Source organism: Gavialis gangeticus, unplaced genomic scaffold (genome assembly GCF_001723915.1).
Source record: "Gavialis gangeticus isolate Ggan-Ray unplaced genomic scaffold, GavGan_comp1, whole genome shotgun sequence".
Lineage (NCBI taxonomy): Eukaryota > Metazoa > Chordata > Crocodylia > Gavialidae > Gavialis > Gavialis gangeticus.
In genome coordinates, this window is record NW_017728980.1 from 5,877,809 (window position 1) to 5,892,983 (window position 15,175).

General features: G+C 41.1%; 1 protein-coding gene across 4 annotated transcripts in view; it reads left to right on the forward strand.

The window, feature by feature from the left end:
- The window catches only part of PRDM10 (PR/SET domain 10), a 79,217-nt gene that overhangs the window by 27,741 nt on the left and 36,301 nt on the right, over positions 1-15,175 (forward strand). For 3 of the 4 annotated variants that reach the window (XM_019509319.1, XM_019509317.1, XM_019509325.1), the window contains 9 exons: positions 598-657; positions 3,651-3,770; positions 4,818-5,019; positions 5,473-5,714; positions 6,172-6,375; positions 8,530-8,602; positions 9,324-9,441; positions 10,321-10,450; positions 13,011-13,238. In XM_019509319.1, coding sequence (XP_019364864.1) covers positions 598-657; positions 3,651-3,770; positions 4,818-5,019; positions 5,473-5,714; positions 6,172-6,375; positions 8,530-8,602; positions 9,324-9,441; positions 10,321-10,450; positions 13,011-13,238 — 1,377 coding nt within the window. The remainder of the gene's footprint in view (positions 1-597; positions 658-3,650; positions 3,771-4,817; positions 5,020-5,472; positions 5,715-6,171; positions 6,376-8,529; positions 8,603-9,323; positions 9,442-10,320; positions 10,451-13,010; positions 13,239-15,175) is intronic. The other variant, XM_019509334.1, reaches the window with a different exon arrangement.

The window sequence follows — 15,175 nt, forward strand, 5'->3', positions numbered from 1 at the left end:
TGGTGATTCAGTGGGTGGCTCTTTGTGTTACGGAAACAGTGCTGGAGGTATCATCTTTCAGTTTTTAGATTAAAAACTGCCATCCTGACCACTTGTAGTCATGAAAGATTTCATGGCAAATTCAGCGTGAGATTGGTTTGATATCTGATGCATCTTCTTTTCCCCAGCAGTTTTCAGTTGAATACAGCATTGTTTACTTCCTGCCATCAGCAGTAATGTAATGTTACTGAGCACCATCAAATAACTGTTGTATTTCATCCTAGAAGGATTGCATTTTAAAACAGGCAAAGTGACTTCTATACATAACATCAATAAAGCCTTTAAAGCCCTTTTGGTATGCAGATGAAAGGTGCCAGATAAACGAGAGATCAGTATTCTTATATGGAAAAGTCACTAGAGTGTCATTTTAATTTCTCTATATATAGGCTCGTTGGGGTAAGTTGAATACAGCTGCCATGGCAATAAGCATTTTAGAAACTTCACAAACTCAATAATTCTTGTATAGGTTGCTTCTCAGCAGGGGAGTAATTCATCTTGTGTGAGATGGAATTAAACTATCCTAAGGCCAGTTTGATAAGCCTTTTTCACTTTGTCTAGACTCTGTTTACAGATCCGTCCCAAGTGGCTTATGTCCAGCAAGATGCCACAACACAGCAGGTAAGAAGCACCTTTTTCTATTAAATCTTGAGTACCATAATAAGGAAACTGAGAAGCAGTGCAAAGAGACACTTACAGGTGTATATTCTATTATAAGACTTTGAGATTTGTCCAAAGGAGATTGTGTTCTCTCTCAGTTATTCACCAGCAGCACAATGATCACAAGCAGCCAATCCTGGAGTAATAAGCTAGGGCTAGCTTGTCCAACGTGTTTATGATTGGAGAAAAAACATTTTAACAAAGTGTGTTTAATTTTGAGCTTAAAAGGAATTTTGTTACTAAAATCGTGATTCTCTTTTTCCCTAACATGATGAATATTGTGTCCTTTGAAACCTGTGTGTCAGTTTCTTGGGGTTTTTAACATAATTACAGGTATGTGAGGGTCTTCATATAGGGTCTCATCCAAAAGCCATTAAAGTGAATTGGAGTTCACTGTTGCCAGTAGACTGAAACTCTGAACTGGGCTCTAATATTCTTTAAAACCGTCAATCATTGGCTCCCAGGTCTTATACCCATATTACAGATGTCCTTGACTTGCACACTCATGTGGAATTGAGTAGAAGCAGCATGGAATTAAGGACTATGGTTGTGAAGTTTAGATGATGAAGAAGAAAATATAGGATGGGTGGCAGGGAGTTGTTCTTTATTGAATCTAATATGTCTGTAGAGATGGGATGTTGAGGAAATGTTAAGAAAATATGGATCCTTTCATTTCTAGGTCACTGGTTCAAACTCGTCTCTGGTTGATAGTGACCTTAAATCATCATTATTTGCTAGGTGTTTAGTGGTCTGTGTGAAGTGAAAATGGTTGGTCTCAATTTGTTCCATAATAAAGAAGTGAGCTTTAACATTGATGTTAATTTGTAATCCTCTCGATGTTCTCAGTGGAGGGAAGAAAGATTGAATAGACAGAGAGAATAAACTTCTGTATATTAGAAGAAAACCCTTCAAATTGGAGTTGAGTCACGTTGGCAGAGAGCAATTTGAGAGGAGCTTGCTGTGTTGGTCTCTGTCCCTGTTGTGGTTAGAAAGCTTCAGTGTTCTGAGTTGTCCATTAGGCAGTTCTCACCAGACTAGAGTCATGTTTAAAAAAAAAAATGTAAAGCCCACATGTACTCCTGCCTCTTAAACCAGTGCCCTTTTAGCAGCCTTTTAACAGTAAACATGGGATCAAACTTAAGATCCTAACCCTTATTCACACTCTGCAAGTTATGTACTTAAAACACCAGCAGAGAGTGCTGGCTTCTGTCATCACGCCTGCGGTATCTCTTGATAATGACAGGACATGCCACCTAGGGCCTAAATACTTTATCTCTGTGTCCCCAGCCCTTCCATCAAAGGTTCATCTCATACCAGCACCCACAGCATTTCCAAGGCAGGGATTTCTAGTTTGTTTGTGAATTGTTGTCATATCATTAGGGCAGCTGCTGCTTTTGCAGATTTTTTATGTAGACATTTCCTGTAAGAAATCCCTGAACTAATCAGTTGTTAAAACAATAAATAATTATGTACAGTACATTTATGTTTTGACATCTGGTATATGTAGGAGGTGGTACTGTGATGTATATGGACACAAGCTTTATATGAGGTTCTCATTGATGGCTGTTCTGGAGGCCTGCAGTTAAATAATGATGCCGTTTACATTGCGATTTGGCATGAGGAATAGCAATACCAGACAGTGCACTTCAGCTGTTGTTCTGGCTGTTTCCTAGTCAGTGCTGTTCCCCACAGTCTTCTGTAGCCATCATTGTAAAGCTGTCTCATAAATTGCATCAATTAAACCAAAAACAACAACCAACTCCAAATTATTTTAATATACAAATTCCTAATAGGTTTGGTTCCCTGAGCCTGTGTTTCCCAGGCACCTGGGGAGCTGGACTAATTTACCAGTCACTAATATAGCAGCCAGTACTTCTATTCACTTGTGCCCAACTTGTCCACAGTGGAGCCTGGGCTGTTTTCTAGAGCAGAACTAGAGATAGAAGACTGATGCTGTTATGTGGAGGGTGGGTCTGTCCTGCTCTGTCACCCCCGATTGCATACTTTTTGTGTGTGTGTTTTATTTGATTATTATTTAGCCTTCCCAAAGCTTTCTATAGGTGGACAAGGGTGTATGTCTCAGTGTGAAAACTGCTTATGCAATTATATGCAAAAGCTAACACTACTGCAATGTTAAGGGTTAAGAAAGGTGAAAATTGAGATAGCCCAGTGGTGCCCAGGATGTAAACAGACAGAAGAATAGTTCCATAGATATCAGTTCCATAGATAATAGAATTCAGGACTCAAAAGTAAAGACAGATCATTTCTGGTAATGTTACCTCAGATACATTAACCTGCTACAATGTGCTATGGTTGAAGTAAATCAATACACACAATGCTGTAAATTAAGATTTTGCTACTATAACAAGGAGTAATACTGGGAACTAATGTTACAGATGTGCAATGTGACCGCATGGGGAAGTAGGTAAAAATAACTTTAAAATTCTCTGGTGCATAATTGCACAACTGTAATCTTGTAATCCTTATTTATATCACTGGTAGGTTTTAGAAAAAGAAACGGAGAAAAACAGAGGAGATGTATTTTTTGCAATGGAAAATCGAAAGAGAGGGAAAAGTATAGATATGGGAAGAACCAAAGTAAAACCAAAGTCCGCAGTTCATTAGTCTTAACAGGAATCAACCAGCTAAGGGCGTTAAACCCTCTTGTCTCTGGTATAGTTTTAATCCCAGACCATACCAACATAAAGTTAAAACTAAAAACTGGAGATGAAAAATTCCAAAGCAGCAATATTTCAATGTGGAGTGAAAGCTCCACATCCCCTTTTCCTCTGAAATCTGGAATGTGTGGAGCTTTGTTCAAGACCATAATTTTTTTTTAAGTGCACTTTTTTGTGTAGCATAGGGTTCCAGGAAACTTTGCATGCAGGGCACTGCCCATATGTAAATGACTGATAGAAATGACGCAGTGCTAAAATGAGTGCCTATAATTTTAGGTAACTGTGCTCTTGCCTGCTGCTGCTCAGAGCATGAATCCCACCAACCTCTCCGTGCTCGGCAACGTTGCCGAATCCCCACAGCAAATGGCTCTGGAGCAGGGTCCACAAGCAGATAGAGTAAGTTGCTAGGCACTCTTGTCTTTTAAATGTAAACGTACTCTCATTTCATTGCTCCATTGAAACAGATGACCAAATATGTTTGAGTGATATGCAAAGAAATGCAAAAAGTTTTAGTGCAGGTTTTGAAAGTGTATTACGGTCTCACCATCTAATGTGGGGATTTTAGGGAAGACGATTTGTTTAACGTGCAGTGAAAGCTATTCTTTGAATTCTTCTGTCATCTATAACCACTTGAAAGTATTCCTCCAAGATCTGAAATCTTAAATTTAGCAAAAGGTAATTCCTACTATATATGGCCAGCGTCCTCTGGTCTTTTTGTTAGTCCCCTGCTAAGACAGGTTTTACCTTTTATAATATTTCTTATTCTTTTTCCTGAGATACCTGTTTGGGATGTGGGGTATTTATGTACTTTGTATAGCATTTACATTTGCTTTCTACACAGGGGCAAAGTAAAATTACACACATATTCTGAAATCCCATAGCTGTCTTCCATATCCTATGTTATAGGTGTTTGATTTTAATTATCTCCTGCCTTACTGAGTTTTGTATGTGTGCTTGGTGGATTGTTTTCACTTTTTTATGGTAGGAGGGCAAAATCATTGGTCAAAATATTCAGTGCTCACAATTAATAAATTAAAATAGAGGACTGAGACCCTAGATAAGTTCTTCAAACATAAATGGGGAGAGAAATGTGTTTAATTGTAAAGACCCTCTGTGAGGATTCAGAATTTTTTTGACTTGATGTATCCTTCTAAAAAGTCACTATTTTCTCTGGTCGAGTTGATATCGTCACAGAGCCCTTCCCAGCAAGGGTCACCACAGCATCAGCAGTGAAACATTACAGGGCACAGGACGTCAACAGTCATAAACTGTGGTTTCACTCTCCCTCACTTTGCTTGTTTACCAAAGGAAACAAAGCATAGAGTAGACTAGCAAAAACTTCATTTTTTTGCCTTTGTAACTGAGAAGATTGTGTGGTGGTAAGCATATGTTCACTGTTGTTGGAAATTTGGCCTAAGTTTGTGTTTTGAACTCTTTCCTCAGGCATCGTTACCGGTGCATAACCAGGTGTTACCTCCTATGGAGGCAGTGGATAGTTCTGATCCTTTGGCACCTCTTCAGACCCAAATGGAAACAAAGGAGGAAGATGAGGAGGAGGAGGAAGAGGATGAAGAAGATGGGGATGACACTGACATGGATGAATGGGATCCAGATCCACCTAGACCTTTTGATCCCAATGATCTGTGTAAGAATAAGTGGAAGTGTTTAGCATATAGGCTTCTTCCTGTCCCTGTTCATTTGGGTTTTCCATTCAGCCACTTGGTAAGCAGACTGTTTGTGGCTTTAATTATCATAACCTGCACCCCGAATTGCATTCAGAAACATGTATGCTAATGTTCTAAATTAGAACAGCTAATGTGTTCTGAATTAGCTGGAGCCTTTGAGTTGCCTTCTGGAGGCAAGTGCACTGTTTCTTTAGAAGCAGAGCAGGAAGCTTTGTTTATATATTTTGTTTAAAGATGAAAGCCCTCTGTATTTCAAAGTAGAGACAGCCCATTGGCCTGAGTGCTGTAGTACCTAAGGCTGTTCCTGGCACGTACGACAGGGAGATAATATCTTGTGCCTAAGCGTCTTTCCTGTGCTGGTAGAAGGGAATTTATGACCCATAGTCATGTTCTCTTTTGACTTTGTGTCGCAGGGTGTGAAGAGTGTAATAACGCACATCCCTCAGTATGTCCAAAACATGGACCCCTGCACCCAATCCCAAACCGGCCAGTGCTGACCAGAGCAAGAGCCAGCCTCCCTCTGGTGCTGTACATAGACAGGTTCCTGGGGGGAGTATTTTCTAAAAGACGCATTCCCAAGCGCACGCAGTTTGGCCCTGTGGAGGGACCTCTCGTCAGACAAACTGAACTGAAAGACTGCTACATTCATTTAAAGGTTAGTCGTGCGTGTGTGTGTATGTGTGTGTGTGTGTAACAGTCCAAGTGTCTAGTCTTTTTCATGTATTTAAATCCACAGCGCTGACTTTATTGACAGTATTTTTCTGGCATTCTTATCTTATGCCAGCGCAGCAGTTCCCAAAATTGTACAGCCAGAGAACCCCATAGGTAGCTACAAGCAGATACAAAGCGTTCCTGGTAGGCCTCCTGATATTATGGTGTTGTGACTTATCTATATCTCAACACCAGGTAGTATGACTCTCAAAGAAAAGCAGAGGCTCAACACAAACACCCTGTCCTACTGACAGAGTGAAAATCTTGGCTCTTGCTGCAGTACCTCCTTGGAGAAGCTGTAGTTGTTGGAACAGATTGTTAAAGGCTCTCAGTCCTGTATTATGTAACCACTGCAGAACATTAACTACTGTGTTTTGATTTTTCCTCTCCTTGTGCCTAAGGTGTCTCTTGATAAAGGTGACAGAAAAGACCGGGATTTACAAGAGGACCTGTGGTTTGAACTGTCCAGTGAGGCTTTGTGTAATTGGATGATGTTTGTGCGGCCAGCCCAAAACCACCTGGAACAGAACCTAGTGGCCTACCAATATGGCCATCACATTTACTATACAACGATTAAGAACGTAGAGCCCAAACAGGAACTCAAAGTATGTAACTGTTTACACTTTGTAGTTCATCTTTACTGTGAGAAAAAATGTAAATTGAATTGTACAACATATTCCAAATGCCCAGCATAGCTGTGATCCCACCTACACTAAAGATTTAAGCTGTATTGCCATCATGTTCCTTGACTTGGTTGTAATTATGGAATAGACAAGATCTTTATCATTAGGGTTTATTGTTCTGGGATAATGAGGGCAATCTGCCTTGATAATGCATATTGGGGTCTGAATCGAGCATTTTGAACTCAGTTGAAAGACTCTTATTTAACTAGCAGGCTTTGGATCAGACCCTTAATGAGGAAGTCTAACAAAAAAGTATGTAGAGAACTGTCTCCTGCTTTTTACTAGTAGCAGCCATTTCTTACACTCCATTGTTTATATCCTAACTTGATCTTCAGCCACTTACAGCTGTCTTTCTTCTCTCGTTAGCCCCACACTTACATGAATATGACTGGCTGCCTCTGTAACAAGTTATCTGTATGTGGATGTGACCTCTTCAGCCTGCTTTCTTGTGACTTTTGAAGCTTAGACAGAACATATGGAATCTAGTTTTTGATGCTTCTGATTAAGAACATTGTGACTTACTTGTGAATTACTTTTTTAATTCAGGTGCGCTCAGACTGGGGCAATTGAGAAAGACAACTTTAATTATAAACGTCCAGTTTGATGACTGGAAGAGTAACAAAAAGTCACATTGCTTTTGTCTGGCATTTTCTGGGTCTCTTCTGTCCAAGCACAGGAATTTTGTTAGGTGTATTTACACCAGTACATAAACCCATGTAGACACTTTTTATTTTAAGTGGAACCATTTCTTATTTCACTTTAAAGTTATACCTAATCATTTAACATGTGTCAGTAGAAGCCAGAGGATTCACTATGAAAGCAGTAAAGGTGTCTGTGTGCACCCACCTGTCCTGAGAGGTGTGAGTTCATCCCTGCTCTTGGGTTGTGTTGAAAGCTGCCTCCTGTTGACCCAGCTGTAAATGGTACCTGATTGTTCAGGCTGGGGACTCGGAGGTGTCTGGACATGATACTAGTCACGTCCATTCCTTGTGTACTTTTGGTTATAGAAGCTGGCTTGCCTCAACCACACTAGCCTGACTGATCTCTCACGTTTGACTTGACGTGAGTAGAAGCCTGGATTATATTAGTTTTCCAACTGTTTAACTAAAACAGTTTTAAATCAAACTTTAGTTAAAACTTATGTATAGACAAACCATTAATCTCATTCCCTTCATTAGATGTGTCATTTGGGGTTTAAATCAGGCTAATAATGGAAAGCGATTTTCTTCAGCACCATCATGTTTTCTTTCTTTCAGCTAGATTGGATTTTCATCATTGGTGTAGGTAATCAGTTGCGTGCAAGGATGGAGCTGGGAGGATCATTTAGCAGAAGCTGTGGGAACCCTTGCATTGCTTGACAGACTGAGAGACTGGTGTTGTTAATGAGCTGTTGGTTTCCCTTTAACCATAAATATTTGTCCTCTTATTGAGGTTCTTGGAGAATAATACATGTCCACGAATGGCTCCATCAGCGGGTCAGGAGTGTAATTTTTGCCACTGCAATAAGCATGCTTAACCCCATAGCAATTTTCTGTCTTGCTTACTGTCATTTCTTCCTCTGTCAACTTCTTAAATTTCTATTTTCTAAATGAAGTGGGAACCAGACAGTTGAAGCCTAACAGGTGTCGTTGTCCGTTCCCCCACCCTGGGAAAGAGGACCACATTGATTCAAACAGCTATTACCTTAGACAAATTTTAAATGAGTCTTCACAGGCTATACACACCTATGCTCAAATACACATACGAGTTCTGTATTGGAATCCTTTAAGGTCATATAGACAGATCTAGCAAGATTAATCTAACTTCTTTGTAGAGGTAACAGTATGTGAGATGAAGAGTCATATTAGGAAACTGTACCTTAAAATTAAATGGGTGTATTATGTAAGCAGTTCTGTTTTACTCCCCAGTGGGGGCACACTGAACTCAACAGGGTTTATTATCAAGGTTAGAGGAGCAATAAAAGTTACTAGTTCAGCTGAGAAGCTCCAAGGAATGAGACTTCAAGCCTCCAACTAATTCCCCTTTACTCTGGGTTCATTTAAGAAAATGTCTTTTTGCCTTACGTGTTTGCTCCAGGTGTGGTATGCTGCTTCCTATGCAGAGTTTGTGAACCAGAAGATCCATGATATATCTGAAGAGGAGAGGAAAGGTAATTGGGTGCTTTGTTTTTCCCCTCATCTGTGTGGCTGTGTTGCTGTTATCCAAAAAAAGGTGGCTAAGTTTATCACCTATCATTGCATTCTATGTGCAAAATTCTCATTAGATCTGAAGAGGAATTGACCTGTGTTAGACCCATGATGCTGGATCCTCCATTTGTTATTACATGTGCTAACATAAGGATAATTCAACTTTGTGCATCAGGGCTTTGGTTAATTTTCAGAGGGTAAGAATGGAATTTTCTTTTGTGTACCTGGATATATTACTGAGTATTGTAACTCTGTTTAACCAAATGCAAAGGGATTGATTTTTGATGGTCACTTCATTCAAGTTTAATTTCTGCATATTTTGGCTTCTAAGTTTTAATGATTTATTTGACACTTCCTTTAGGTATTTACAAATGCAACTTAACATAGGAAATTTGTTAGGAGAACTTGGGGCTAATGTCACTATTTAATAAATTTCTCCTTTTCATTACAAATGCTCCTCAGTCCCATTCATTGTTACCCTTGTCTTTGTGCAATTAGCTGGGCTCACACTGTAGTTCAGGGGTGGTCAGGGTGAAGCTTGTAAACCAGTTCGAATTGTGCAGCATGTTCTTCAGTTGGGGCACAAGAATGTGGCCCAGAGAGGACAAGAGGGCCTGGAGAAAATATAAGATATAAATTGGTGGTGACTGAATGGCTGCTATTGCTACTTCCAACTTATAACAGTTCTTCGAGACCAAGAGAAGAACTGGCCATGTTATGAGTGCAATCGTCGCTTTATGAGTTCAGAGCAGCTCCAGCAGCACCTCAACTCCCATGATGAGAAGCTGGACTTCTTTAGCAGGTATTTATTGTTAAGCAGAAGCTATTTCCCAAAGCTCAGTATTTCATGTACTGCTTGTAGGCAATGATGATAGGTGAATCTCAAAAGGCTTTGCTTTATTATGGTTTATGTAGAACTGTAAATGCATGTGGTGCTTTGCAGAACTACTAAAAGAAAGTGCCCCTGCTGAAGTGAGCTCAGAGTCCAATTTGGACAAATATGGTACAGTGCATTAAAAGGCTCAAGAAGCAGAGAGACATTGTTGGGGTGGTGATGTGTCTAGAATACTTTACAAAATACCTGGTTTATATGAGGGGGCAGTAGGAGTGAAATTCTACCCCACTGAAGCCAATGCAAGTTTCACCACAGATTTCAACATGGCCAGGATTTTAGGAATTTGAAGATGTATTGGAATTCTCCAAGCGTCTTGGATATACAGGTTTAGTCTAGAAATCACAAGAGGATGATTTTCCTGATGATATTTTTGTCTTATCAACTTGTTAAAACCTTGTTTCTTCGGCATTTATTTCATACAGCTGGAAATGTTTTCCAGGATGCAAATAGCGTAGGCTGTTAGAAGGAAGAGGGCTGCTTTTGGCTGCCATTGTAAGGAGTCACTGGGAGCCAGTAGTCCCATTGCTTGTCTTTATGATTCTTCATATACTGAAATACATTTCCTTAGCACAGGCTTTTATTTCCAGGAGAAGATGAGATAAAGATCCATTAATCTGAGCACTAGTTTTTGCTGCCAACATTCCTTCAGGTTTTGTGATATACTTTAGGTCATTATTACTGAACTAGGTGGTTTAACAATGATTGCTTAGAACAAAGATGCTGTAAATGAGTGGAATCCAAATCCATTTCCTCCTTCTCTGACTTGGAGCACTGTATGTTCTGCAGAGCAAGAGGCAGAGGTCGTGGACGAGGAAAGCGGCGGTTTGGACCAGGCAGACGGCCAGGGCGCCCTCCCAAATTCATGCGCATGGAAGTAACCAGTGAAAATGGGGAAAAGTGTGAAGAAGGAACACAGGTATACATGGGGAAGGATAGGAGACTGGCATCATCTCTGATGTAACCTCTTTGTTAACAAAAGTAGGGTCAGATTCACTATGTTCCACCAGTGGAAGCCAAGGGTCAGAAAGGACTTCTGATTTATAGCTGTGTAACGGAGACCAGAATGAGGCTCTTCCTTTTTATTATTCTGGCAATGAAACTTCAGCCAGAAGAGAGCAAAGTAATTTGTTTCTATGAAATAAGTTGCATTTCTACAGCACCTTTTCATCCCGAAGCACTTCATCCATCAATGAAATACAGTTATGGGATAAAACGTGACAGCTGCTTAATAGTACCATAATATTGTCCACACCCCTACACAGTAGTATAGGGGGTATTGTGTAAAGGTCACCTTGAGTTGAAACTACAGTGGGAATGTAGGTAAATAGCAGAATTTGTCTTTGACATAAGGGCCCCATTTGTACTCTGGATATTTTTGCTGATGTAATACTGTTAATTAGGGTGTGCTTATTTACAGTGCTTTAATCTTGGTTAAAATCCAGGGGACAGATCTTATTTTCCCTACGACATGCCAAAGCACCTTAGTTTGGTCCTGTTCTTCCCTGTTTGAGTCCCTGAAAAGTCATTAATGTAAAAAATGACTGGGTCCTCCTCCTCCTTGCTGTTCTTTGTGCCTTAGTCTTAAACCTAAGATGGAAAACAGTTGTTGTACCATGCTTTCAGAAACTCAAGCAGGGTAGAAGAGGATCACACACAGGTACCTAAGTACTGGTTAGACATCTGATAGGAGGAATGGGATCTGGTCCCTAGTGTAGGAACAAGTTATACAAGCAGACAGCAAGTCTTTTTGCTGGTGCAGGCTGATTCATGCAGGGAACTAGGTGGATTACTGCTATAGCTAAATCAGCAGAGCCTCTCTGATGTAGACCAGGCCTATGGTTACTGCCGAGCGTTTTATGAAATGTGTCACAAGGGATTAGTGGCTCAGTTTTATGTCTTAGCTGAAAGCTGACATCTGGAGCAGTAATTTGCCCTTTGGCACCATGCTGGAGCATTGGTTCAGTGCTGATTCAGAGGGGAGATTGCATACATTGCATATAAATGATTGTCATTCATCTTGTAATACAAAAGTTAGTGTTTTCCTCAGAGTCCAAGTAATACTAGGTACAACCCCGCTTGGTTTAGCAAATAAGTCGCCAGGTGGGGTGACCACACACAAATCTCACCAAGTATGTCCAAAACTTAGAAAAGCTACCCTCTACTAAAAAAATCCATGCATAGAAACTGTGTGGTAAGAACCTGCTTTATTCAGCATTACTGGGGCGGAGGGATGGAACCTATATAGCAAAGCATCTCATCAGGGAAGTTCTCAAACTCTGGAGCCCTGTAGCTGTGGAGGATTTGCAGTTATCATTGCACTTTGGAGCACAATGAAAAAGACCTTATGCTCTGCTGATTTTGTATTGACTTAGTTTGGTGCAATGTGCTATCCACTGCTTACACACTGACCTTGCTCAGCCTTTCATAGATTTTTAAGTCAGAGGGTCTTTTATCAGCATTTAATCTGACCTGCAGAACACAGACCATAGAATTTCACCCAGTAACTCCTCATAAAACTCCTTAGTGCCCAAACCAGGGTTTGAACTCTGGCCTCAGATTAAAAGTCTCCACTGACTGAGCATTCAGGGCTCATAACAGGCTGTGTTCCTTCTTGGAGTTCCTTTTTTTCTTTTCTGCCAAACCTGCAATACAGATTTGCTGGAAAATCCCTTGAGCTAACACACACTTGGTTCCCTATTACCTAGCTTTTGTCTTGCATACAGTTTCCTAGTTATTTGGTGAGTAAATGGAATTATGATCAATTCTTTTTCTTCGGGGATTGGAATTTTTTATCCCAGAATATGTACTGGAAGCTGGGGGAGGGTGGATTTTGACTTTTTGTGTCTTATTCTGAACACTGCTTCTTCTGAGCTGATGCAAAGAAGCAGAAAAACAGCTCTGATGTTTAATAAATGCAAACTATACACTGCTGGGTATTCCTTCTGCGTAGGTATATCTAGCAGCTTTGCTAGATAGGACAAATTTTGAACATCAAAAGGTCTAGGTTGCAGGGTAGTGGCAAATAATTTTCACAAGAGCTAAACTGTCTGCACTTCCCTGGAGGCCTGGTTTATGCTGAGCATTCCGCTTTAGAGTTTCCCACTGCACCTAATCTGGGTTCATCTCCCTTGATGACAGCATGGGAGGGGTACAAGCATGGGAAGGCCCTTTGTGATTTAACTGCTATACCGTCCTGATCCATGAGACAACGTGGTAGCTAGGATGGGTAGGAGTGTCCACCTGCAGCCCTGTCTACACGAGTGCTACACATGTTGCATACTATCAGTAAAGCTAAACTGATGTTAGCAACAATGGGACGTTTTGGAGGAGCTATGTCAGTATGGACACAGCCTGCATGTAATGAGTGTGAGCATTTAAAATATGCAGGAGTCTGACTACCTGCCAATTGAGTATTGTTAGAGCCTCTTTCAGTGGGTGGGGGGAATAATCACTAGCTGTATGATTTGCGATTTCAGGACTTGCTGCATTTTTCCAGCAAGGGGCAGTTTGATGAGGCTGGACAAACGACACTGAATGGGCTGGAACAGCAGGAGCAGACTCCAGTGCCACCAGAGACGCAGTCAGCACTGGATCAACAGCCAGAAGGCCACCCACTGCAGCTCCAGCAACAGCATGATGACAACGTGGTGCCTACGCAAAGCACCATGACAGCGGATGACATGCGGCGAGCAAAGCGTATTAGGGTAAGTGAAGAGGGTGGAGGCTCTTGCCCCCTTCCCCCCCTTTCTCCCTGGTTTAACTTGTGGAAGTCATGATTTGCCAGCTGGTAGTGGCTGGTCTTTTCCCCCCGGTGTAGTGTCTGTATCCAAATCCCAAGCACAGCGTCTCATGTCCGGCAAATTCCCTTGTTCTGAAACTAAGACAAACCTCATGCAACGAGTTAGTGTCTCGTGAGATGTAGTGAGACTTGGTCATCAGTTGGAGCTGGTTCAATTCCAGCACAGTAATTCTTTCATAGAAACATGGTCTGTCCAAGCTGGCAAGTGGGAATGCTCCAAACAGCCGGCTGAATCCTGGTGCTGTGGCATGGACTAATGGCCTGTTCAGAGCACCATCTGTGTGTCTCACAAATCTATTTGCTTTAGAATTTGTTGCCAAAGAGGCATCCTCGCCCCAGTTTGTCTCTGTTCATTCAGATGATGCTGATGGTGACTTTCAATGATAACATTCCTTTGTTGGAATCAAAAAATCTCCCCCCTTTGTGATTAAAGCCTGGGCTAAGAACTTTGCATGCCAGGAACAAATGCTTTGAACCTGTGCTTTGTGCTAACTGAGAGAGCTGCTTTTCCACTATGTGTGGGAGGGAAATGATTGAGGCAAATAATCCTCCAAAGCAATAACTGTGTGATGGGTTTATTCTCTTTTTCTTTCTCCTCCATGTGTAAAATTGTGATTATAGAAGGGAACAGCTGCAAACGGGTTGAGACTTCAGTTTTAGGAGATGAGAGAGAGGGGATTAAAAAAAGAGTCAGTGAGTAATTCTCTTGGAAGACTGCAGCCAAATTTTATTCTCAGTTTAAACCAGTGTGTGTATGAGACAATCAGTGCTCCCAAGTTACAGTGACATATCAGAAAGCATAATATAGGCCAGTCATATAAGTATGGACCTGATAAAAGGGCTTGGTGTCTCTGAATGACAAGCTTATGCTATCAGTTTAACTCCAAGTTGCCAAACAAGGTGGAAGCAATGTTCTGGGAACTGGTCTTTCTGCTGATCTTCCTCTCCATTAACAATACAAGCTTTGAAATGGTGTGTTCACCAGCACCACTAGGAATATGGCTGGTAGGGGCAGATAGAGGGCAAACTATTAGTTAAGAGCCAGTGGCTGAAGCTCTGATAAGAAATAGCATTGGGCCTAATCTCACACATGTTGAGATTCACTCTTTTAGTGCAATTTTTTTCCTGAAAGCTGCAGCCCTGGGTTTGGGGGAGAGAAATGGTTTCACTTGTTTGCCATAACTACTAGATTTAAGAAGGCCTGGAAGCCTTGCAAGAGAAGGGCGAGAGATTGCAAGCTGGTTTGTCTCATGCATTAGTCTGTGTTTCCTGGAAATTTGGAAGTGGGTTACAGGGCAGATGAGCAAGGTGCTGGGTTAGTCTTCTGTGATAGGTTTATATCACAGACCTCTTCCCCTTTATCTCATCAGAGTGGCACATTTGGCAGCAATTTGTTAGCAGAGTTCTATAATTGCAAAACAAAGGTTCTTCAAATCAGGGGCATCCGGCGAAGTGCATGTGGCATAGTTGCACGGTGTCCACCTATCCTCAAACTGTGAGCAGTGCTTGCATTCTCTGATTTACAAGAGGATTTCAGCTAGGGAATTGTCACCGGACATTTTAACCGTAAGATCTGACATCAAACTATGGCAATTTGTGAGAACTTACAAATCAAATATGTGCACAATTCACTACACCCTTTTATTTCTGTGGGGAGACAAAAGTGTCATAAACCAGCCAAGGGAAGCTGGAGTGCTGGCTTTAAATGTGGAAATGTCCTTTGTTTTCAAAGAACAGGAAAGGTCTAATGTTGAAGTGTGTGGAAATATACCAGGATGTGGCAGGTTTTTTTGAATTGCCATGGTGAGAATCTGCCCTGGTGTCTACCTTTTTACAAATTCC